This window comes from Herpailurus yagouaroundi, unplaced genomic scaffold (genome assembly GCF_014898765.1).
Source record: "Herpailurus yagouaroundi ecotype Mexico unplaced genomic scaffold, PumYag 141, whole genome shotgun sequence".
NCBI lineage: Eukaryota > Metazoa > Chordata > Mammalia > Carnivora > Felidae > Herpailurus > Herpailurus yagouaroundi.
Window position 1 is genome coordinate 52,487,638 of NW_024412396.1, and position 24,532 is coordinate 52,512,169.

The 24,532-nt window shown below is 40.8% G+C and overlaps 1 protein-coding gene across 36 annotated transcripts in view; it reads left to right on the top strand.

Moving 5' to 3' along the window:
- Positions 1-24,532, top strand: part of NRXN3 (neurexin 3) — a 1,583,151-nt gene that overhangs the window by 445,458 nt on the left and 1,113,161 nt on the right. For 21 of the 36 annotated variants that reach the window (XR_005791087.1, XR_005791088.1, XM_040477865.1 and 18 more), the window contains 3 exons: positions 5,516-5,817; positions 9,769-9,792; positions 11,680-11,841. Coding sequence is in view for 33 of the 36 variants with exons in the window: in XM_040477865.1 (XP_040333799.1) it covers positions 5,516-5,817; positions 9,769-9,792; positions 11,680-11,841 (488 nt within the window). In the remaining 3 variants the exon portion in view is untranslated. The remainder of the gene's footprint in view (positions 1-5,515; positions 5,818-9,768; positions 9,793-11,679; positions 11,842-24,532) is intronic. The other 15 variants (XR_005791089.1, XM_040477868.1, XM_040477872.1 and 12 more) reach the window with 1 other exon arrangement.

Below are 24,532 nucleotides of genomic sequence, written 5' to 3' on the forward strand. Positions count from 1 at the left end.
TGTATTTTTGTGCCTCGTGAGTTTCAGGGCCAGGCCAGGATAACATAACAAGGGTTATCTTTTCATCTTGCAGACTAAAGTACCGCACTGCAGCATGGAGGCCAGCTGAAGGACAAAGGACTCGGAGAGGAGAGCAGTTTTGCCCAGGTCTCTGAGGTGCATCCTCAGGAAGCTGGTTCCCACTCCCTTTCTTCGAACACTGCAGGTGTTCTGCTCAGGGCCAGTGGCTACAGCCACTCCAGAGGGCTTAGCATTTTAATAGGCTCTTCCAAGTGGTGTCTGAAAATTCCATTTCCAAGCGCCTCTGGTGGAGGCGAAGAGTATGGGCTTCCCAGTTTGACTTTCTCCAGCCTGCTACTAGAGACTTTCAGACTAAAGACAGCCTCACTCTCTGTTCCTCTTCTTGGGCTCCTGCTGTGTGAGTGGGCTCTTACAGTCATTGTCCATGGTTTCTCCTTTTGACACATTGAACTTCATTCAGTTGTAGGAGCAGAAGTGGGGTTCTAGGACTGTTCCTCTGAGAGTTTGAGTTCCTGGCCAAATGGTGGTATGATGTCATAGCAAAAGCATTGGAATGAGAATCAGAGGACTAAGGATTTGGAACCAGCCTAAATGCTTCTTAGTGCCCTGGATAACCCATCTAAACTATGTGCTTCCAGTTCCTCACACTGGCATAATCATAGCAAAGTGACCTCTTAGAGTGTTGAGAGACCACAAATAACAAGAAAGCAATTGGAAATATAGGACATTTACACAACTGTGAACGTGTATTTGCAGATGGGCCTAGAACCCTCCTTTACCCACGCCTGACATGTTCTCGCTTGAGCCCTTTCATGTCTGACGTATCATTGTTCCTCAATATTTACCTCCCGTCCTTGGTGTTCCGTGGCTGATTTGGATCGTAAATGTCCAAACTCTGGCTTCTTCTCATGGTCGATGATTTGCCAGTACCTCTGCCTTTGCCACTTGCCACCTGAGAGCCTTTTGCTTGCATTCTTGCTCAGCGCAAGGCAAACCTTACTTGGGGATGGTGTCAACATCCAAGTTGAGCTAGTCCCAGGCACCCTCAGAAAAGCAGTTCAAATGTGTTCTCATCTTTTAACTGGGGTCTCTGCCTTCATTTCCCTCTTCTTTTCAGTTCACATTCAACCCAATATGAGTTGAGTTGCAAAATATTTTTGTAAAAGATTATGTGTTCTTTTAAAAACACAAATGGGACCCTCCATCCTTTCAGTAAAATTGTGCAATGGCTCCTCATAACCTTCAGAATAAAGCCTGGATTTCTTGATCTCAAAGCCTGAGACACCAAGCTATCAGAAAGCACAGACCCAATTAAACAGTGCTATGCATTTCACCACACTTCTTAGATTGCATAGTAAAAACATATTACACTGAATATTTTAATCTCTTTTGCAGTTTCTCAGAGAAATAGAGATATTATTATATAAATCACTGGTTGGGTGTTTTTTTTTTTTTTTTTTTTTTGGTGGGGAGAGAGTGGAAAATAGAATTGAATAAATGCTTGTTAATGCTATTTATATATAGTAGTTGGATTAACAAGCCTTTTGAAAGATCAGTACTTTACATATCTTATACAAACTGATTTAAAATCTTGGGTTATACATATCTAGATTGCATCTAGTATTTAATCGTTTGGACATTTACAAATAATGGGTAAACGATTTGTTGTTATACAGAGTTGAGCTCTGCTTTCCATGCAGTGAGAATAACATTTTTATTTTAACACTTATGCAATTGATTATAAACTTTGGGGTGATAAAATTTAAGTGGATCTAAACAGTCCATTAGCCATGTCAGTGCATGCCCTCTTGCCAAGCTGTAGCTTTATGCTAAGCTGTTGTGTACTCTGTTACATAATCCCCTGCATTTGTTTTCTCTACCTATTTAGTTTGAATACATACAAGGTGACTGCATTGTCTCTTCAACCTCCTTCTCTGTGTAAACACTAAGTATAGAAACAGATTTGGGGCAATATTACATTTTTCTAATGGAGAGTTTGGAGAATTGAATGGGCTTAGAAATGTGCTTGTCACTATTTAGTTTTGTGCCTTTTAGTTTTGTTCATTGTCAATTCGGTATGGTTTTCAAGGTGATAAGACAGTGCTTAAGCTTTGGCTACCAAAGGGAAATTAAGACAAATTGGAATCTTAGGAGAAAATCAGTTGCAGGAGTATGCAAAGGAACATTTTTTTTTTCAAGGTCCTCACTCTCCTTCCATGGCCCTCATTTACTCCTTTGAAAACAGGGTCATGCACTGCCAGTGCGTCTCCTTCCCACACAGGAGGAAAGCATCCGGTACCTCAAAAATGTTACAATGTTGCTTATCTAGAATATGACTCAGAGAGTGGCTTTCCATTGCCCATTGTGTGTTGATATGTGGAGGAGATAACCAGCATCTGGGGTGATGCTCTTGGTAGCCTCTGCCAGCCCTAGGAAGAGGTGAACTTGGAGAAGTTATTGAATGAGGAGATTGGGACGGTTGTGAATTGTTACAGCATTTTTGTTAGATACTTGCAAAGGAACCTGCTCGGCTACATAAAAATCTTCATTTGGCTGATTTGCATACAGATTAGCATAGATATGCATGTGATTTACATAGACGATTTCTCACGTTGGTTTTATTTCTTGTTTACTTATTGTGCTATTCTCTTCTCTACAATGATGTCATTTTTCTTCTATGGCCTTCCACATAAAACAAGTCCTTTTGCTTTAAGCATGCCCAAATTCCAAGGGGGAAAGGGAAATACTAGTTTTGGTGAGCAACTGTGATTTACATGGGGTTGGGGGGAATAGGTTTCTGGCTCAATTTATCCAGGGTTTGGGATGGTTTGTAAATTAGTGCATGGTTCTGTGGAGTCATTCATGCCGTTTGGGTACTAGAGTAGGAACAGGAGGTACATCCAGAGCTATGTGTAAAAGCATATTTAGAGAAAAGTCTAGATAGGCACTAGAAGTCCAGAGTAACACGGGCTGACTGTGGTCTTGGGTAACTCACTTATTCTTAGGTTTCAGTTTCTTCCTTGATAAAATAAGGGCATTAAATAAGGCAGGCTCTAAAATCCCTTATAAGCTCTAAAACTTATTTTTATATACTCCTTGGTTTAATTACATGTCAAATATTAAGCACCACATAGCACATCAAATGATATCCTGGTGCCTTAGTGTTCTCAGTCAAGCCTTTCCCCTTTGAGGGGTACTCAATGATTAATTTAAGCATCTTTTTAGAGGCACTCATTTCCTTGTTCATTTATCTCAGTTCAGTGGGCACATAAGGTAGAACTTAAATGTGTATAGAAGACACCTGTTAATATACCACATGTGGTGCCGAGGACAGGCATAGTAATTGGCTCCATGCACATTTGCATCCATAGGAGAAGAGTTTGGTGGTGATAACTGCATTTGATTTGCTGTCTTTTCCTCGAGACAGGCTTACCTCCTGGTGTACGAAACAAAGGCTCATCCAGTTGCATTTTAACAAAGCCGTTTCTTCAGAAATGAGAGGAGAGATCATGACAATAGACAGGGCACTAGGGCGTGGACAGATCTGTTTCAAACATACAGATGGTATCAAATTGCTGCTCCATGATTTTATTTTTTTTGGCTCTGTTTGGTAAAATGCATTAGACATGGCTTATATGCCAAGTAGTACTTGCTACTTATATGTGTGTAGGAGACATTGTGGTCATTTATAGGTAAACAGGTCTTCTTGCTTATACTAATGTGGTGGTGGTGTGTGTGCGTATGGGTGCGTGCAAAAAGGAATATGCAGGTAGACACATATCATTGCGATCCTCTGGAAGACACAGGGCAAACCTAATCTTTAACTCTCTGGAGTATGAAGTTGGGGTTCATGTTTTAATGATGTCTTTTGATGCTATGATCAGTTTAATATAGTATGTAGTGGGTGGTCATCTCTCCCATATGATGACCTCAGCTCTTACCTCATGATGAGAATATGTTTATTTTACCTAAGTGACTTAGCGAGGGCTGCCTGTGATGGTTGATAAGGAGCTAAGCTGAAGTAGAATGGACTTTGGTTACTAAGGCTGAAGTGTGGTTCTAGAAGAGAAAATAGAATGTGCTCTACTTTATTTGGTAGCCCCCATTCTTAAACGGGAAACTGCATGTCCAACCTTTTCCTGCCCATTTCCTTTCATTAATGATGTGCTTTTGATAGCTTTTGGCCAACCCTGGGATGAGGTAGGCTTGGCAGAAGAACACAACAAGGAAGGCCATAGGGTGTGTGTTGAAATTGTAAATTACATCAACAAATAAAAATAAAACTTGTTTTATCCTCTTATCTTGACAAATATACCTTTGAAACTACGTGGTAAGCCAGGTGCACACTTAGAATTTTTGGATTCCTCAGCATTCTACACTGGGAGTTGCTGGCACAGGGAGAACCAGCCCCTCTGGTTGTCAGCCTGTACCTGTCCCCCTCCTCTTTCTACCTTGGGCTCCTCCCTGTATCCACAAGGGCTCTCGTATAAATGTGCATGGATGCCCATGTGGCCAAGCTCTGCCCAAAGCCCTGAAGAGGGTCCCCCATTGCTAGCCCTCAGATCTTAAGGTATGCACACCAGTGCATGATTTGCTATTGGAAAACGAGTCCAGGAACGAGGTCTGCACAAGTCCTGGAAACAGGCCTTGGGCTTTCCGGGTGGGAAACTAGAGGATCCCAGTGTATGGCTCTGAAAGAGAGTGTGTGCTTCACTGGAATGCTGTCTTGGCCCTGCAGACCCCTAGTCCTATGGGGGAAAGATGTTCTCTAGGATGGTCCAACAAGGGCCATGTAAATCAGAGACCCCTGGAGCAGAGATCCCTTTGTGTCTAAGGGAGCTATTGCTGTCTTGTCAGAGCATATTACCAAATTTCATTCTATCCCTTTTTCTTCATCTGCTTGATCACCTTTTTTTCTGGTTCAACCTCCTATTTAGTAACCCTGTCACATTCCCCTGGGCTCAGGACTCTACCATGGAAACCAAAGTTAGCTGGGTTATTATTGATGGATGGAAATTAGAGACAGATCTTTCAGGGTAATTGATTTCTAGTTATTGGTCAATAAAAGGTACCTAGAGCTAAAGAACCCTTTGTCAGAAGAGTTAATTATCCATTCTAAACCAGCTCTGGCATAAGCATTGAAAAGCCATCATTGAAGCAAAAGCAATGTAAGCCTCACTTTACCACGTAGCATAAAATTTCCCTCCAGGTTTTCCTCTGAGAAAATGTGAGGGAAAGGTAGCAAGCTCTCCTGTACAGTTGTGCTGGTCTTCTACCCCTGTGAGGAGACGTAGCTTTTTTGCAGTTACTGTCTCTAGCGGTTTTCGTGGTACTTAGACACAGGTTTGGTGGTGGAAGAGTCGGAGGGAGCTTGTGCTGCCCTAGGCTCACTGGCAGGGGCAGTGCCCTGGGGGATGTGTTCTCTTTGGTATTCGCGTACGTCTGACTCATGCCAGTCAAGTGTTGACCGCTTTCCTCTTTCCTTTTCCTGCAGCTCGAGAGGAGAACGTGGCCACGTTCCGAGGCTCTGAGTACCTGTGCTACGACCTGTCTCAGAACCCGATCCAGAGCAGCAGTGATGAAATCACCCTCTCCTTTAAGACCTGGCAGCGGAATGGGCTCATCCTGCACACGGGCAAGTCGGCTGACTATGTCAACCTGGCTCTGAAGGATGGCGCGGTCTCCTTGGTCATTAACCTGGGGTCCGGGGCCTTTGAGGCCATTGTGGAGCCAGTGAATGGAAAATTCAACGACAACGCCTGGCACGATGTCAAAGTGACACGCAACCTTCGGCAGGTAATGGCTGAGGGGAGAGGGTGCCCGGAGGCTCCTCTTAGGTAGCTGGGGAGGAGGTTTGTGAAGCAGGTGCTGGATGAGCTGGAGAAGGGTGTAGAAACAGGTTTGGATTTATTGAAGTCTAACATTATCCCAGTCTCTGCAGTTCCACAAGGAAAATGATGAAAATATGTTTCTTCTCATACTTCAGTTCTCTACTGTGCTTTTTTTTTTTTTTTTTTTTTTTTTGTCCAGAAGAAAATTCAGTTGTATAGATAATAAAAGTTAAAAGTACTTTCATTCCTTTTATTCTGCTTTGGTTTTTATCATTTTCTTAATTACATTGAAATCTTGTATTGTTAAATTCAATTAGGGACAGCGTTTTGTTTCTGCAGCTTGCTAGATTTTCCTCATTTTTTGAATATATGTTTTTCTTTTTAATTAAGTTAGCCATTGTCATGATGCCATGATTTTAATTCCTTCCAGAAAGTCTTCCTTTTTCTCCTCCTTTTAATTTACCACCCCATCTCCACTTTCACCCCCCTCCCTGCCCCATTGTTATGTTAACCTCTAGCCTTCGAATGAATTAGCTGGAATCTTTCTGAATTCCTCTGTTTCTCTGTTCTTTGGTGTGCCGCTCCTACTTTATTGCCCCTGTCTCTACCTCGGAGACTCTTCAGTTGACTGGGAGGCCTGGAAAGTGGAAGGACCCAAATAAAAATGTCAACTTTGGAGCAGCCTTTCCTGGTTCTGTTCGTGCTTGAGAACTCCCATCGCTTGCTGATTCTGAGCAGGCGACTCCGTCAGGTGACAACATCTCAGAAAGCCTTAGCCAAGTGAAGTGGTTTTCAGTTTCATAACTAATAATAATAGTCACAACAGTAATAATATTAACACCTCAATCAGGCCACATCCGTGAAGAGAAAAAGTCCAGAAAAAGTCCTGTGAAAGTCCAGGTCTGTGCTGACACTGCCTTTTCCAGGTTGCTGTTTTCACTTGGTGTTTCTCCTTGTGAATTAGTCATTAAACCCAGTTAGATAGCATTCAGCCTTTATTAATCAGAAAACATTATGCAAATTTCCAGAAAGTGCTTATCAAATTTTCTTCTGCAATATGATTGATTCGGTGCCTTCTAATGTAAATAGGAAAGCGTAAGAACTGACAGGTGTTTGCATGTTTTCCATTTGATAAAAGTGTAGCTCTTTAATACTATTTTGTGAATGGAGAAGGCTCACACACGCTGGGAACACACAGTATTCAAAACTGCCTGTTTAACACTTAACACATGTTGAAGAAGGCATCTCTATTCTATCTGCTGTGACGTTACCAAATAACCCAAGACTTAGAGCCCCCACTCATCTTAATACCTATGGATTGGACATTTTGAATCACTGTTCTGTTTTTCTTCTAAGACCAAACAGTCCAGTTGCTGATGTTTTCTTTAATAATCCACCATACATGCTTACACAGCTCAGCTGTCAAGAGGGCCCAAGTCGAATTTCCATTTGCCAACATTTAAGGGTGTGATGTATTTGAGTTATAGAGACTAGACCAAAAAATAAAATATAACCTTTTTGCCAGTTTTGACTGGCAGGTACATGGTAACACCCTTTAGTCAGCGGAGGGGAGAATTTCCATGTACTGGGGAGCAGGGTCGGGTTGTGGTTCTTACCAGTCAGCCTGTCTCTCTGATTCTCTCCCACTCCATACACTTCCTTGCCATTCCAGAATGATTCCAATTAGCTGGAGAAAGGCTCACTTTTATTTCTACTGAAAACATTTCTCTAAAATAGAATTGGGCCCCAGTTCCGTCCTATAAACTGAGCGGGGGATAAACTAAAGTGTTATTCAAACATTGGTTGTGCTGTTTCAGTCAGCAAGCAGAGGAAAGCAACCCTGGAGGGTTTCTCTTCCATATTCTAAGACCCAACTCCCTCAGTGCCCTTGGACAAGCCATTTCACCTTTCCACACCACAGTTTCCATTTGTGAATGGTGATTATAATCCTCCCCAGCCGTATGTGGTGGCTAAATATGCAAAGCACCTTATGTTCCAGAAGGATTATGAGCTCCTCCATGGTCTGGGTGCTAGACTCACTGTGACATGCGCACGATTTACAGTCTGAGTAGTCTGTCGTGAAGGTGACTGTGTCTGTCTGTCACCGGCGATGCAGCTAAGTAGAGCTCTCAGTTCTGGACAAGGCTACAGAGGCCCTAGGGTGTTGGAGCATTTCTTGGCAGAAGGAAAATGAATCTTATAGAGAGAGTGCGCCCAAAATTGGACTTCATTGAAATCCTGACTGAATTTTGCATCTAAATGCAATTTATTGAAAGAGAGGGAAATCTTAGAAAACCAGAGTGGATTTTGCAAATCCTTTCCGTGCTGAGTCATCTAAGATGATTATTTTGCCCATTAAGAATACATTTATAACATCTTTTTTAGTTCTGTAGGATACATTTGAAGGGGTTGGAAGCCCCTGTCTATTTCAATTAAACTGTAAATTGCTTCATAAATATTTGATAACAAGCTTATGACTGTCTCATCTACCTTTTTGGTAAGGTTGAATGGCTTCTGTGGCAAAAATTCATCTGAGGAATGCTTACTTGGACTTTCCTGGAGTATTCATTACTAAATGGAGCAGAACTTTGCCCATTTCTTCCTTCTTGGTCATATACTCATGATTCTACCTTTGAGCCGAGTCAGGATCAAAGGCAGGTACTTCACTGGGAGTTCTACTTGAAGGAATGTGGATTGCCTATTCCAAACTGTAACTGGGATTAGGGACAAGGTAGTGATGCGTTTCTTTGGGTTTGTTTTCAGTTTTGTTTTAAAATCCGACCTTGAACATGGCCCTCATGTGAATTGCTTTACCTGTAATGCCACATTAGTCAAACCACGAACACAAAACTGGGGTTACCAGTCTTCCAGTGTTCCAGCTGTCCGGCCTCGCACCCAGCTCAGGGTGTGCTGGCATTTGAATATTTGAAAATAGCAAGCGGAGACTAATTGTAGGGCTTCTTTAATCATGTTTAACCTGCCAGTCCTCTCTGCTATCCATAGGAGAAATTGCTTCAAAGCTTGAAAAGCATTTTCTAAAGGAGAATGGGGGTAGAGCCATTCCAACGGGAAGCATTCTGGCAAAGAAAACAAAATAATAACTGCATTGGGTAGTAAAGAAGACTCCCAACTATTTTTATGCACTCCAACAGTACAGTTATTGTAAATAAAGAAGAAAGGAAAGAGGAGGACGTCCCTCTCCTGTTGCACACATCCACACAAAATCAAGAGCGTCATGGGTCTTTAATTGCCTGTGGAAACCCAGAGTGAGCTAGAGTTGTAGCCTTCCTATGCTAGATGTGACCTGTAAATGCTTTCTGTTTTTTTTTGTTGTTGTTGTTGTTGTTGTCGTTCTACTGAAAGTCATAATCGTTCATGCAAATAGTCTGAGTCAGATATATATATATATATATATTAAAAAAGTGCCCAGTGCATTGGTATTTGAGCTCTAACTATCTACCTACATGTTGAAATAGTAAACTTTAGGGGTATTTTCTTTCAGGATAGGTGGACTGTGTATGTGCTAGAGGGTGGGAAGGGAAAGGGTGTTCATTCAGAAGAGCTCTTGGAAAGTAAGTATGGTGCTAATTCTAACCGGGGTGAGGTGTGGTCTGAGTGATATTTGGAAGAAGGGGGGGTTACGTGACAAAGGTGGACTGCAGCTCCTTTCCTAGCTGTGCCCTGGCTGCCAAGGTTTTCCATAGAGTCCTGGTCTCATTGTCTTCCCCACTCTCTTTTTCTGTGTCGGGTGCCTTTTTTTTGAAAAACTAACACAAGATCATTCATGCAATGTGTCATTTTACTAACCGACTAATGTACTAACACCCTAACGACTCATCTTTGTTTTTAGTTTTTTTAATTAACAATCGTTCTGTTCACAATTTTTAATTTCCTTTCTTCCCCCTTTTCCGCAAAGCACTCAGGCATCGGACACGCTATGGTAAACAAACTACATTGTCTGGTAGATATCATTCTTATTGTCTCTTTTTTTGGGTTTGCCGTGTGTTGCCCCCCTTTTCCTCCCCAAAACCCCCCTTTTATCCTCCTTAGACTTGTTTCTTCTTCTTTTAAATTTTTTTGTTGTTGTTGAATTAAATGCAAGTCTTTTTTTTTGTTGTTGTAAAAAAAAAAAAAAAAAAAAAAAGGGAAGGGGACGTGCCAGTCTTGGAAATGGTATTTGGATGAGTTTGGTTGGGGCGGTTTCCTTTTCTCTAGTTTGTCATTTTTTTTTTTCCTAAAAAATTTTTTTAAAGAAAGATTCTCCATTTAGCTAAATTTGTTTTCTTTTGTTTTGTTATTTTGCAACTTTGAAGTTACAGACTAGAGACAAGAGGATTTCTATTGAGGACTTTCTTCTCTGTCTTCTATCCCTCTCACTCTCGCTCCTTTCTTTTCCCACTTCCCTCCTCCTTAATCCCTTTTTTCCTTCCCTTTGGTGTGGCCACGGCTGCCCTGCCGCAGGTGATCTGGGGAGGAAAGTACTCTTACTTCTCTCTTCTTGTTTTCCCTGCTTTCACCTTACTCCCCACCGTGGCCATAGGGAGCTCTGCCAGTGTGTCCTCCATACAGACTCTGCATGGCATGTTCCTGTCTCGTGGATTTCCCCATCAGCATCAGAATTTGCTCCCCCATTTTCCTCCTCATTACTAACAACCTGCCAATCATCAGCCCAATTCCACTCTCTTCCCTCTCTTTATTTTTGTCTCCACTCTTCTTCATTCTCCTCTCATCCTTCATATATTTTGGGGTTGGGTTTGGACTTTTTCTTTTCTTTTTTTTAGTGAGGGAGGTGGCAGGCAGGGGAAAGATGACCCTATAGTTTCCAGTGTTTTGTTTTGTTTTGTGTTTATTTCCATCTTGTGTTCCGGTTTCTTCAGTGCATGTACGTGTGAAGTGGATTTTGACTCTTCCCTTTGGTTCTCCGCACCCCTGCCCACTTCCCTCCCCTTTTTCTTCCACCTTTTCTCTTGGCTCCTGATGGTTTTCGCATGGGTGTGTCAGCGTATGGTGTGTGCACGCTTTGAGGCCCCATCTTTTCTCTCTGCCTTCTGCTCCTTTCGTGGATGTTGGGTGTGTGGGTGCTGTTTCTTCCCTGTGGGCATTATTATTATTATTTTCATTTTGGTTAGTATGCCTCATATTCCTTTCTTTTTGTTAGAGTTGCCTTCTTGGTTTGGGTCATTTCTTCTCTTGGTGGTGGTGATGGCAGCTAAGGGAGGGCAGGGGTTCGTGTCCTGGGGTCGTCCATGGCATGTATCACCCATGACACATCGAAATTGAAACCCTTCTCCTTCCCTTCCCGAATGCATGTTTGTCAGCGTGGTGTGAGCCCCAAAAGAAGTGAATACGAAAGAAAAGAAAAAGAAAAGAAAAAAGGAAAAAACCATCCACAACCAAAGACCAACCCTAACAAACCCATTGTCAAACGTCTCCTTTGCTGTTTTTCACTACCACCATAAATAATAATCATTCAAAAAATAAATGAAAATTTTACCAATGAACTGAGACAAGTGATGTCATCTGAGGATAGTTCCATTTTCTAGCCTGACTGAATAAAGAGCACAGCGGGTAAAGCAAGTTGCCCATCTTGGCAATTCCACCAAAGTCCCCCGGGAGTCTGCACAGGAATGCTGGAGGCTTGGGTCGCAGGGAAGGCAGACCAGAAAATGGAACTTGGCTGCATATACCAAAATCAAACCAAATTAGAAAAACATACTTCACCAAAATCTTAATGAAAGTGATGCCACAGGTAGGGGAAGCCGCCGGATTTTGATTGGACTATAAAGTCATTGTTGGGATTTCTTTTGTCCCTATGTCCCTCCACCAGGTGACAATCTCTGTGGATGGCATCCTTACCACAACGGGCTACACTCAGGAGGACTACACCATGCTGGGCTCGGATGACTTCTTCTACGTGGGAGGAAGCCCAAGTACCGCTGACTTGCCAGGCTCACCCGTCAGCAACAACTTTATGGGCTGCCTTAAAGAGGTAAAGGTCACACAATCTCTTTAGTGTCCCAAGAACAAATGAAATTCCCAGGTCAGTGAGGGGCTCTGTACTTAGTGCATTCTTTGAAGCCATAGGTTTTACCAAGAAGACTCTGGACTTGAAAGTAGAGGTCCTAGGTTTTGGTTCCCGCTTAAGCTGATTGATTGCATGACCTTGGGTTTGCCACTTACATGCTTTGTGGTTCTGTTTTCTCATCTGAGTACTGGGGAATTGTATCCCACAGGTAGCTGTGCTTTATACATAATAATAATAATAATTATTGTTATCATTATTTTTAGAGAGCGCATGCGCGAGCGGGGGAGGAGGCGGTTGGGGGGAGAGAAAATCTTAAGCAGGCTCCACGCTCAGCATGGAGCCTGATGTGGGGCTCGATCCCACAACCCTGGGATCTTGACCTGAATGGAAATCAAGAATTAGACGCTCAACTCACTGAGCCACCCAGGCATCCCACATGCTCTGTGAATTAAATGAAAAAATACAGACGAAGGTCTAGTTCTTTGATATCACAAGAATTAGACACACGTAACATTTGATTTCATATTTTTGACTTGGCAGGTACGAAGCCAAGCTGTAGCTCCGAGTGGCTCCATTTGTGGTTGTAGGTCTTGTCTAAAACATAACATATGTATTATTTCACCATTGCCAAGCTTGGTGTTCCCAAGAGTCTCATTATCTGAGATGAAGGAAAATTTTCAGAATGTAACATTAAGGCTCGGAAGACTGGTTTTTCCTCTTCTTTTTTCTTTTTTTTTCCCCCCTGAAAGCTAGCAGCTGTGAGAAAGCAGTGGGGCTTTGCCATTACTCATTTATTACTATTGTAGCTGATGTGTTGAGATCTCTGTCTGAGAGCAGAGGAGCTTCAGTCAAGTGTAAGTTCAATCTCTAAGGTCAATTGTTGAGGCAAAAAGAATCAGACTTGATTTGGTAGAGTTCTTTCAGAACACTGTGTCATCAGAGCATTTCACTGCACATTTTTGTTTAATCTAAGCTAAGCCTGATTGCCTGAGATAGCTATACCACTTCCCTGGGGAAATTCCTCGAGAAGCTAACAGTGTTCTTTCTTGTAGATAAAGATCCCTTGTGACCTGTTATGGGACTCCTCTCAGGGCACGTGTTTTCTTCTTCTTGTGGTTATTTGAAATTTGTTGAGCGTCGGTTATAGATGAGATGGCATTGCAAATTCCTTCAGTCATGCCACTCAGCTGTGAGCCATGTGGAGAAAGGAGCCGTGTCCACTGTGCTGGAGTACTGTAGCTGCATAGTAACTATTTACTGAGTGGATAAAAAATTTGGTACCTTTTTTATATTGTAACTGACTTAAGTGGCTCTTTACAAGTTGCGGTTTCCATGCTTGAAGGCTTCATAATCTAGGAAGGGAGAGGAGATCTGTAAGTGAACTCAGGACACTGTGGATTCAGTGCCACACTGGATGTTCTAATTGAGTAGAGGAAACATACATTTTAGGTGGAAGTCTGTTTCAGAGAAGAATTGCTGTTTGAGCTGGGCTTTGGTGCAGTAAACATGTGAATTGAGAGAAAAGGGTAGGAAGGAGAGACATGACAAAGGAGGGAAAAATCCAGTTACGGCTCTGTATTGTACTTGGTCTGAAGGACAGGTTACAGAAGAGAACCCACAAAGCGTTTTCCTCCTTCTGCTGGATGTTATCTAGGCTTCTGCTGGCTATAGGGACACCGGTAGTCATTCCTGATGGGATTGCAGTGGACATAGACACTTCTTCCCTAGCAGTTACTCCCGTGTGGATAGAATAAAGGTATACATTACTCAGCGTCTAATGAACCCTGAAAGGCTCTTAAACACTGTTAAATCACACACATTGGAATTGCACTCTCGTCAAAGATAGATAGGAACGTTCTGCTACCATGTACGTGGCTCAGGAATGAATGAGGCATTGATTGCTGTGGGGAGCTCATTCATTTTTGTAGTGAAACAGCCCTAAGTGTGGAGTTTCTCCTGGATAGGATCTAGGGGTGGCCTCTAGAACTCATTTTCCCTTGCACACAATGATATTGAACCATCTCTCAATTATTTACTTTGAGACAAAGGAGCAGTTTCCCGTCTGCAAATTATCAATCAGGAATGATGCTCCTGAACATTTTGAAACAAGCCTCATAAAAACATAAAGCTATCTCTGATGGCTTCATCTATGTGAAACCTTAAGCAAATAAAATCTTCATGTGCACACATGCATACATGCTGCCCAGATAGAGAGCAGAAAGCTTCAAAAGTCTGTGCAAAGTGTCCCTCAATAGTTTAAAAATTAAAGACAGTTCTGAAAAACAGTGTCAATAACAGAAATAGCAGTAATTGGTAGTAAAAATATATACATAGCTAGCAGCATAAGTCTGCACTGAAATCCAGATCAAGTCAGAAAAAAGAAAGTCCAACCCACACTGGGGTAAATGGTATATAAAATTTAGAACTTCATTAACTTTTACCAACATCTCTTCATTACATGCACAGTATTGTAGTATGTCTAAGGGACTTGGGAAGCTTTCTCATTCATCTGAGTGTTTTTTAAAATTTTATTTGAGAGGGAGAGAGAGGGCAAGCAGGGGGGAGGGGCAGAGGGAGGGAGGGAGAGAGAGAGAGAGAGAAAGAAAGAAAGGAAGAAAGGAAGAATGAATGAATCTTAAGCAGGCTCCACACTCAACACAGAGCCCGAGGCAGGGCTCAATCCCACAACTCTGGGATCATGACCTGAGCTGGAATCAAGAGTCAGATGCTCATCTGACAGAGCCACCCAGGCATCCCTCGTCCAAGTGTTTTAAACAGATAACTTTGGGTCTAATATAGTCCTGGCATAGTCTGTCTTTCCAGTTAATCATTGCAGTTAACTTTTTTGTAGGGAAGGTCTGGGAAATTCTTCTACTTTTGTTGGTATTTGACAATTTAGTAAAGAACAGAAGCTTCTAGCTATGTTGGTATTTCTCTCCGTGATAAATCCCACATACTGACTTTAATTATGTATCTTTAGTAGAACAGCGTCCAGCCCCTTTTTCCTATCTCTTTATTCCTTTTTCTGTCTTCCATTTGCCATTAATGGCTCTGTGTTCCCTTACACTGAGATGGGTGCTTTTATATATCATTTTCTTCAAAATGTGGGGGCATGGTTAAAGGACTTCGGAGTTTCTGTTCCAGATACTTTGTGTGTGGCACAGAATAAGGTGTTACCTTTGAACTACAGTTACTTCCCCCTTGAAAGTTAAGTTCTGGCTCCACTACTGAGAAAAATGACTGTGGATTTCACCTGGGTGCACACTTCCTAGCTTGATATTGCTGTAAAAGCCACCATAGACTATATCCAAGTTGTCCTCAGACTATTGTGGTTCTCCACAAATCTTGGTTATCCCTACAATATTTGTGTACACTTAAACATTACCAACCCAGCATCTTGTTCCTGGTCGTGTTTTTATGTTTTAACATGTGTGTCTTATTTTTTGGTCTTGCAGGTTTCCAGTTCCCAGAATGGTTCTTAGTGCCTGCTGAGCTCTCAGTAAACATGTGCTGAGTGAAATCACATGTTTGCAAGTTAGTAACGTTTAAATAAATCCTTTAAATAAACATGTTTGTAAAATTAATATTTTAGATAAATGCTCTTAGGCACTATTAACCATGTGATTCTTCTGGGATCGGTAAGGAACATCTTGACATGGCAGTAGTTGAATCTTTCAGGAACTTTCCAGTTATCTGGTGTGAGATAAGTATTATATATAAAGGCTCAGCAAGGCTAAGAGAAGTGGGTTGAGAATACCAGCTTTGTCACTGGCTCTATGGCCTGGAATAAGTCACTGATCTTACTTGATTCTGTTTCTTAACCCCTAATATGGATATAATAGGACCTTTGTTGTGTTCCACTCAACAAATGAAATAAAATACATAAGAGTAAAACCATACAGGCATATATTTTACTATATGTAATATATTAGTATATGGTATATATAGTGTATTACATACATATATGTACTATATGTAATAATTAAGGATTATGTAATACCTGTTACAAATAGTTTATGAATACAGATGTAACCATGCACTTGTATACATTAGTGTGTGTATATTTCTATATCTCCCATATTAGAAAATCACATTCAGGAGGAAAACTAACTTTATTCTGAGGTTTGCCCCACTAAAGTCCTTTCATCTTTTCTGAAGTGGGGAAACCCGTCCCACCCTCCCTCAGTCATCACCTTGTTTGTTACCTTCAGTCACTTACGTGACAACTGTCAATCTCCCTTTATTAAAATGTGTGTAACTCTGTGATGACAAAGGCCTCGTCTGTTCACAGATGTCTTCCCAGAACCTAGCAGAGTTCCTGGCATGAAAGATAAAAATAAAGAAAGAAGCATTCAATAAGTATGTCTGGAATAAACAAATGAATGAGCTAACCTCAAGGACCTCTAAAATCGGGTGGGATTTGGATCAACAGATGTATACTGGGAACCTACAGGATGCCAGGGACTGTGCTAAGTAAGATCCAAAGATGAGTCAGGCACAGTTCCCATCTTAGAGGACCACACGGTTAGTGGGGGAGACAAATACATGAATATAGTTTCGATAAAAGATAGCAAAAAGAGGCACTCACAAATGCAGTGAGTCTGTTGAGGAGAAGGACTTAGCATATTCTGGGGTTCAGGAAAGATCTGTGGAGGAGCTAACACCCAGGTAAGTCTAGAAGACAAATGGAAGTGAACATGGTAGAATGGAGGGAGCAGTGTTCCAGACAATGGAGCAGCATGAGCACAGGTGTGGGGACGGGATACACCATAGTGTCTTGGTGAGGAACTCACAATTTGCTAACTTGAGGACACAAAATATAAGTTGAGGAGTTTTGCACGTGTAGCTGCAAAGTTAGGTAGGAGCCAGGTCATAGAGAACTTTATCTTATATTCCACCCTTGGACTTTGTTTTCTAGGTAATAGGGAGCTATGGAGGCCTTAAGTAGTAGAATGATACAGTCATATTGGCATCTTGTTCATCAGGCCTCAGATTTCTTGCGGGTGTCATCTGGCTTAATCGATTGAGTGTCTGGCCCTTGATTTCTGCTCAGGTCATGATCTCACAGCTCATGAGACTGAACCCCCCATCAGGCTCTGTGCTGACCGCATCGAGTCTGCTTGGGATTTTCTCTCTCCTGCTCTCTCTGCCCCTTCCCCTCTCATGCGCGTTCTCTCTCTCTCTCTCTCTCTCTCTCTCTCTCTCTCTCTCTCTCAAAATAAATAAACAAAAAAATTACTTGAGAACCGAAGTTAGTCCATCTACTACTTCTAACTGTATGTTTTTTTGTCCTAGAAAGTTAAATGGTAGGGTTGGAAAGCTTGATCCATTGACTGTGGCATTGGAAAGTACCAGGAGAGTGGCTCTCAGTATCTTAAAATTTCTATAGAAAAGCACTTCTTTCTGACTACTGTTTCAGTTTCCAGTGACCCTCCCTGTCAGGATGTACATTTCTCCTTTCCTTTGTCCTTGGCCTTGCTGAGCTATTATTATTGGATGAAGCACAAAGTAGTAGAGGAAAGCCCAGTCCAGACTGAGGTGCCTGATAGTGTTTCTATCAGGTTGACCAGGACCAGGGAGAGAGAGCTTCCTCAAGCCCCTTAAAGTACCCTCTGTGTGCCGGGATCTTCCCTGTTGTTTGAATTGATTCTTTGCACACTGTCCTCCTATCTTCTCTGTCTGTTACTTCTCCCCCAGTATGTTGGTTCTCCATTTGTATCTCCATTTGCCCAGGGAGAAGCTGAGTGCTACTGAGGCTTCTGGGACAGCCTGGTCTCTCTAAACTCTCTTTTCTCATGGTGCCTCTAATGGGGAGGAGGGAGAAGCAGGAGAAGCGGGAGTGTGGAACACATATTTAAAGGAAAAAGGATTGGGGTAGAACATCACTGTGCACATTACATTCCACATCCCTTTGTGATTATTAGCCATTTAAAACCGAATGGGATTTTGCAGCCAGAGATAGTCTCTGAACAGATGATTAATGGTTTAATCTGTAATAACTTTACATTTTATAGAACCCTGATAGGAGTCCACATCTGGTGAGCCAAGCTATTTAAGGCTGTGTTAATTCTGTTAATTGCTATACGTTTGTTTGAATTGCTGGCACCTGCGGGCTTTGGGATAATGTGTTTGTTGTTGCCTTTTTTTTTTTAATATACTCATTTTACCCCATCTCACTGTCTTTTGCTGCTCTTATGCTATCACAATTTCTCTTTTGGTTTTACTTTGTGTTGTCCCCTACTTCTTTGCTCACTATACTTTTTTTTTTTTCCTTTTTCCTCCCTGTTTTAATTTTCCCTACCTCTGTGCTTCTTTAGCTCTTATTCTGGTTTCCTTCCTTATTTCTCAGTCTGTAATAAATGGTTCTGTTCATAATCAGGTAAATTAGGTCATAGCATTGAGACTAAAAATCCCATTTTCCTAGCATTGAGAATACTTTGTGGCCCCAGGGTGAGCAAAGACCAAGTGAGGGTTTTTGAATCAGCATGGAAGATGAGAAGAGAGTTGTCTTTAAAAGCACAAGTCCAGAGTTTGAATCTTGTCTAGACTCATTCATTACCAGCTGCAAGACTAATAACAAATCAGTTAAATGCTCTTAGCCTCCATCTTTGCATCAGATAATAGTACCTAATTCAGGCATTTTTATGTCAGAGCAAATGGGATTAAGAGAATGGAGGTGCTTTATAAACTGTAAAGCACTGTGCAGATGCTCATGTTATTATTTATGTTATTAAATGCAACCAAACTGATTAGATCTGGTCAAGGAGCCACATCTTCCCCTTTGCTGTTTCTGCAGTTTGAAAACTGCAGAAGTTAGGAGAGTACAGTGCAGTTTAAGAAAAAGAACAGCTGAATTGGAACCTGGCCTCCAGATCCAGTTCTGATGCTAATTAGAAAATTATACAGTCCATTTGGGCATCCGTGTCTTGATCTGTAAAATGACGGTAGTGATCACTGCTAAGCCAGATAAACTGCACACTACTATGGAGAACTTCTAATGCAGAAGTACAAGTGCTTGATTATTAAATTTTGGGTAGCAAGGTAGAATTTATTTTTCTACTCTTAGGAAGATATGCAGAGGAGCATTGTGTGGGCTTGGAGGAAAGCACGCATTGATAGAGTGGAAGAACCAATACAAACAGGAGACCAAGAGGGATAAGGTTCCAACAAAGTCGAAAGAAATTGAAATGTGAATCAGAGAGTAGGAAGTGGAAAATGTGGCAGAAGAAGAAAAGAGAGAAACTATGTCTCAGGAGCTGCCTATTGGGTTGAGCACAGAAAAAACTGGCATTTTTGTGGGTTAAAAAAATCAAATATTGGTAATGCTATATGCGTCAGCTTAAGAATGAAGTTTTTGTGAAGAGAATAAATTGTATCTTCTGGAAAAGAGATTACCTCCTAGATTATAAGGAACTGAAATAGGTAGGAGAGACCTGCACTCTGTCATGGAGAATGAAGAATAAGAACCCTGAGCTGCTGGGAATTTCGATGAATGTGAGGTGCATTTCACAGAGGGGGTAGGGTGTAAGCACCTAGCCCAGCATGGCTGTAAGAAAGTTGTATGTACCTAAGGGATAGTATCAGGAGGGCTGAAGGTTCAAGGATATTTAATATTGCAGTGCTGTCACAAACAGAGAGATTTTCGATTAATGCCACAATAAAAATACTAAAGTATGCTTTGCTGCCTATAGTTGATGGGCTGTCAATGGAGAAATAGATATGGTGAACATTTTTTTTTTTTTAGAGACCTGATATCTATTTCTTGTTCTTTTGAATGAAGGTTCTTATTCCCCTTCATTTTCTTTTTAAAAAAATTTTTAAGAAGTATATTTGTTTTGAGAGGGAGAGGGGGAGAGAGAGAGAGAGAGAGAGAATCCCAAGCAGGATCTTCATTGTTAGCACAGAGCCTGATGCGGGGCTTGATCTCACGAACTGTGAGGTCATGACCTGAGCCAAAATCAAGAGTTGGGCACTTAACTGAGCCACCTAGGAGCCTCAGTTTCAATCCAGTGGTTCAGTGGCACTGACTCCACTCCTGGCTACCTTGGTGAGCATGTGAGCTGTAAGTCAGTTAGAACTAGGCCGTTCCCCTGGCCAGAGTTATTTTGTTCATAGGTGGGTACCTAACCCAATTTGGATCAGTGACATAAAAGCTTAGGACTCTAGTTTATATGTTGTGGGGAGGTAGTTCTCCTTCCTTAGGGTTAGAACTTGGGATGATATAAAATTGAGCCTCTGGCTACCATCTTGCCAACACATAGAGACCAAAAATGAAGCTAGAATGGAGAAAAACAGAGGCAAAAATGGTGGGGAGAAGCTAGAACCTAGTGACAGTTTTAAGGCCCTGGATCAAACATTCTTTAAACTAGAGTACCCCTGATTTCCAGCTAAGACTGAGTAATTCTTCCTTTTGTCGAAAGCAGAAGGAGCTGGATTTTCTGTCATTCGCGACATAGAGTCCTAAGTGATGTGAAAGAATTCCTCATACTCCTGTTTCACCCCTGTCTTCTCTGATAAGAAAATAGCTCTTTGGACAGGAAAAGATAGACAAAGAAAGAAAATTTAATATCAGAGGCTGTTAAAATCACCTAATAGCTCTGCATTAATTCAGGTTTCTTGACTTGGATGAATGATATCCCAGGATATGGAGAGAGTTTGTAAAGAAGATTTTTGAAATCCAATTGGTGGTTTTGAGAAATAGTAGAGAATGGGGGAGGTTCCTAAAGACTAAAGATGGAAGAAAGTATGGATAATGCAAGCTATGGGCCTATGAGCTTCATTGGAATCCGGGAAAGATTTTGGAGTGCCTTATTAACAGAAGGTATGAGCCCGTAGAAGAGAGAAAAATGTGATCAGAAGAATTACAATTATTCACCAAAGACACTAAAAATAAGCCATATTACATGAACCAAACTCACGTTTCTATTCCATATTGTTACCATACTTATAAGTCAGGAAAGCATAACTAAGTATCAGCAAAGTATTTGGCAGTGCATTTTGTGATATCCTTGTCAACAAGATGGGGAAAAAGGAATTGGATGTAACAGCTATTCATGAAAGGAGTAACTACTGAAACATACAAATGAGTCTTTTTTTTTTTTTTTAAGGTTTATTTATTTACTTAGAGTGAGCAGAGGAGGGGCAGAGAAAGAAGGTGGGAGAGGATCCCAAGCAGGCTCTGTGCTGCCAGTGCGGAGTCCTACATGGGACTCAAACTCACAAATCATGAGATCATGACCTGAGCTGAAATGTAGTCAGATGCTTAATGGACTGAGTCATGCAGGCACACTGAAACATACCAATGAGTCTTGATGAAGGATCTGTTTTGACCTATATGGAAGTTTCAGGTGGATGTGACAATGCTTTTTCCTACTTAATGTTTGTATTAGGTGCTTGAGGGAAGGTAAGAGAGCATGCTCATCAACTATTTTAATGGCAGGGAGCTGAGAATGATAGAAAATTTGTGCCTGCATGATTTGAGGGTGAATTAATAGAGGTGTGATCTATAAAACAAAGGAGGTAACAGTTTTATAGTGTAATTTATTGATGAAGAGAGAAGGCTCTGGAACTAGAGTTCTTGGTTTCAAGGTTTTATTTATTTATTTATTTATTTATTTATTTATTTATTTATTTATTTATTTATGGGACAGAGAGAGACAGAGCATGAACGGGGGAGGGGCAGAGAGAGAGGGAGACACAGAATCGGAAACAGGCTCCAGGCTCTGAGCCATCAGCCCAGAGCCCGACGTGGGGCTCGAACTCACGGACCGCGAGATCGTGACCTGGCTGAAGTCGGACGCTTAACCGACTGCGCCACCCAGGCGCCCCCGCCCCTAGAGTTCTTGGTTTCAAAGCCCAGCTCTACTCACACTAGCTTTGGAGTGCTGGGCAAGTTACTTAACCCTCTCTGTGCCTCACTTTGCTGATTTGTTATGAGCAGAATAATTATACCTACTTCATAGGGTGAGTATTAACTGAGTATTATAACTCATTATTAACTGAGATAATAAATGTAAAACCCATAAAGCAATGCTTAATAGAAAACTTTTGGTAGATTTTTTGAAGTATAGTTGACACACAACTATAGTTTTATTAGTTTCACATGTATTACACAGTGATTTGATAACTCTGTATGTTATGCTATGCTTACCACAAATGTAGCTACCATCTGTCACCATCTGTAATGCTATTACAGCACTGTTGACTGTATTCTTTATAATGCACCTTTCATCCCTGTGACTTATTCATTCTGTAACTGGAAGCCTTTACTCCCTATGCCCCTTCACCTGTTTTGCTCATCCTTGTGCCCTTTAGCAGCCACCAGTTGGTTCTCTGTATTTATGGGTCTGTTTCAGTGTTTTAATTATTATTTTTTTAGGTTCCACATATAAGTAAAATAATATGGTATTTGTCTTTCTCTGACTTATTGCAATTGGCATAATACCTTCTAGGTCCATCCATGTTGTTGCAACATGTTGCATGATCTCTTTCTTTTTATGGCTGAGTAATATTCCATTGCAAATATATACCACATCTTCTTTATCCATTCATCCATAGATGGATACTTAGGTTGCTTCCATATCTTGGCTATTGTAAATAATGCTACAATAAACATAGGAGTGCATGTAGTTTTTTGAATTCGTGTTTTTGTTTTCTTTGAGCAAATACCTGGTAGTAGAATTACTGAATGAATGGTATTTGTTTTTTTCACTTTTTGAGGAACTTTCATGCTTCATACTTTTGCCACAGTAGCTGCATCAGTTTACATCCTCACCAGCAGTCCACAAGGATTCCTTTTCCTTCACATCCTCACTAACACTTGCTATTCCTTATTGTTTTGATACTGGCTATTGTGACAGGTGTATGGTAACCGACTGAGCCACCAGGTGCCCTCTCTGCCCATTTTTTAATTGGATATTTTTTGTTTGTTTGTTTTTGTCTTGAGTTGTTTATATTCTCTGTATATTCTTTATATTAATCCCTTATCATATATAATGTTTGCAAATATCTTCTCCCATTCAGTAGGTTGCCTTTTCATTTCATTGATGGTTTCATTCACTGTGTGAAAGCTTTTTATTTTGGTGTGGTCCCAATAGTTTATTTTTGCTTTTGTTTCCCTTGCCTGGTACATGTTTCTAGAAAAATGATACTAAGGGTGATGTCTAAGAGATAACTTCCTGTGTTTCCTTCTAGCAGTTTTATGGCTTTAGGTCTCACATTTTGGTCTTTAATCCATTTTGAGTTTATTTTTGTGTGTGGTGGAAGAAAGTAGCCCAGTTTCATTCTTTTGCCTATAGCTTTTCAGCTTTCCCAGCACTATTTTATTGAACACAATGTCTTTTATCCATTGTATAGTCTTCCTTTGTTGTGGATTAATTAACTGTATAGGTGTGAATTTTTTCTGCTCTTTGTTCTGTTGATCTATGTGTCAAAACAATACTGTTTTGATTACTATAGCTATGTAGTATACCTTAAAATCTGGGGTTGTGAAACCTCCAGCTTTGTTCTTCTTTCTCAGGATTGCTTTGAGTATTCAGGGTCTTTTGTGGTTTTACACAAATTATAGCTTTATTTGTTTTAGTCCTGTGAAAAATACTATATAGGGGTTGCATTGAATCTGGGTATTGCTTTGGGTAGTATGGACATTTTAACAATACTAATTTTTCCAATCCATGAGCATGGTATATCTTTCCATTTGTTCGTATAATCTTCATTGTCTTTCATCAGTGTGTGATAGTTTTCAGAGTACGGGTCTTTCACCTCTTTGGTTAAATTTATTCCTAGGTATTTTATTCTTTTTGGTGCAATTGTAAATGAGATTGTTATCTTAATTTCTCTTTCTGCTACTTTGTTATTAGTGTAGAAATGCAGCAGATTTCTGTATATTAATTTTATGTCCTACAACTTTACTGAATTCATTTATTCTAATACTTTGGCAATTTGGTGAATTGTTTTTATCATGAATATTATCACTGCGTGCTAATGTTATTACTGAAAGTATTTCTATTCAATTCTGGATATTAAGCTTTTAAAAGATTAGCTAATTGTTAGATTAGGGCATGTTTAGAGTTGAGTTATGAGAAAGATGAAGGATTCAAGAGTCTGACATAAAACGAGTTGACTGATCCAGGGGTATTTAACCTGAAGAAGAAAAGATGCCTGAGCCCAGGCATTGGCTTCATATGTGAAGGATTGTTATCTTCATACATGAAGGCCTATCATCCTATGGAAGTAGGATTAAATGTGATTGATATATCCTCAGGAAGAAGAGCTAAGGCAAACAAGTGGAAGCTGATTACTTAATACAAAGAAGATGTTTCAGTAAGAGCTGTTTAAAGCTGCCTTTAAAGCCATGCATTCTTTATCACACTTAAGGCCTCCAAGTAGAGTCTGCGCAACCACCTTGATGAGATTGTAGAAGAGATTATAGCATCAAATGAGTAGACAGTGTTGATTTTCTAGTTTCCTTCCAAATGTATGATCCTAAGCTCTACGATGAATAAGGCTTCTGAAAAGAAAGAATGAGACTGATTAATTAGACCAGATTTATTGTGCCAAAGACTTTCCTGATTAATCTCCAAATTAGTTGACTTAAACATGTCTCACCAAGACTCATAGGGTTGCCTTTGTGGTAGGATTTGAGGTTCCCAGCCAC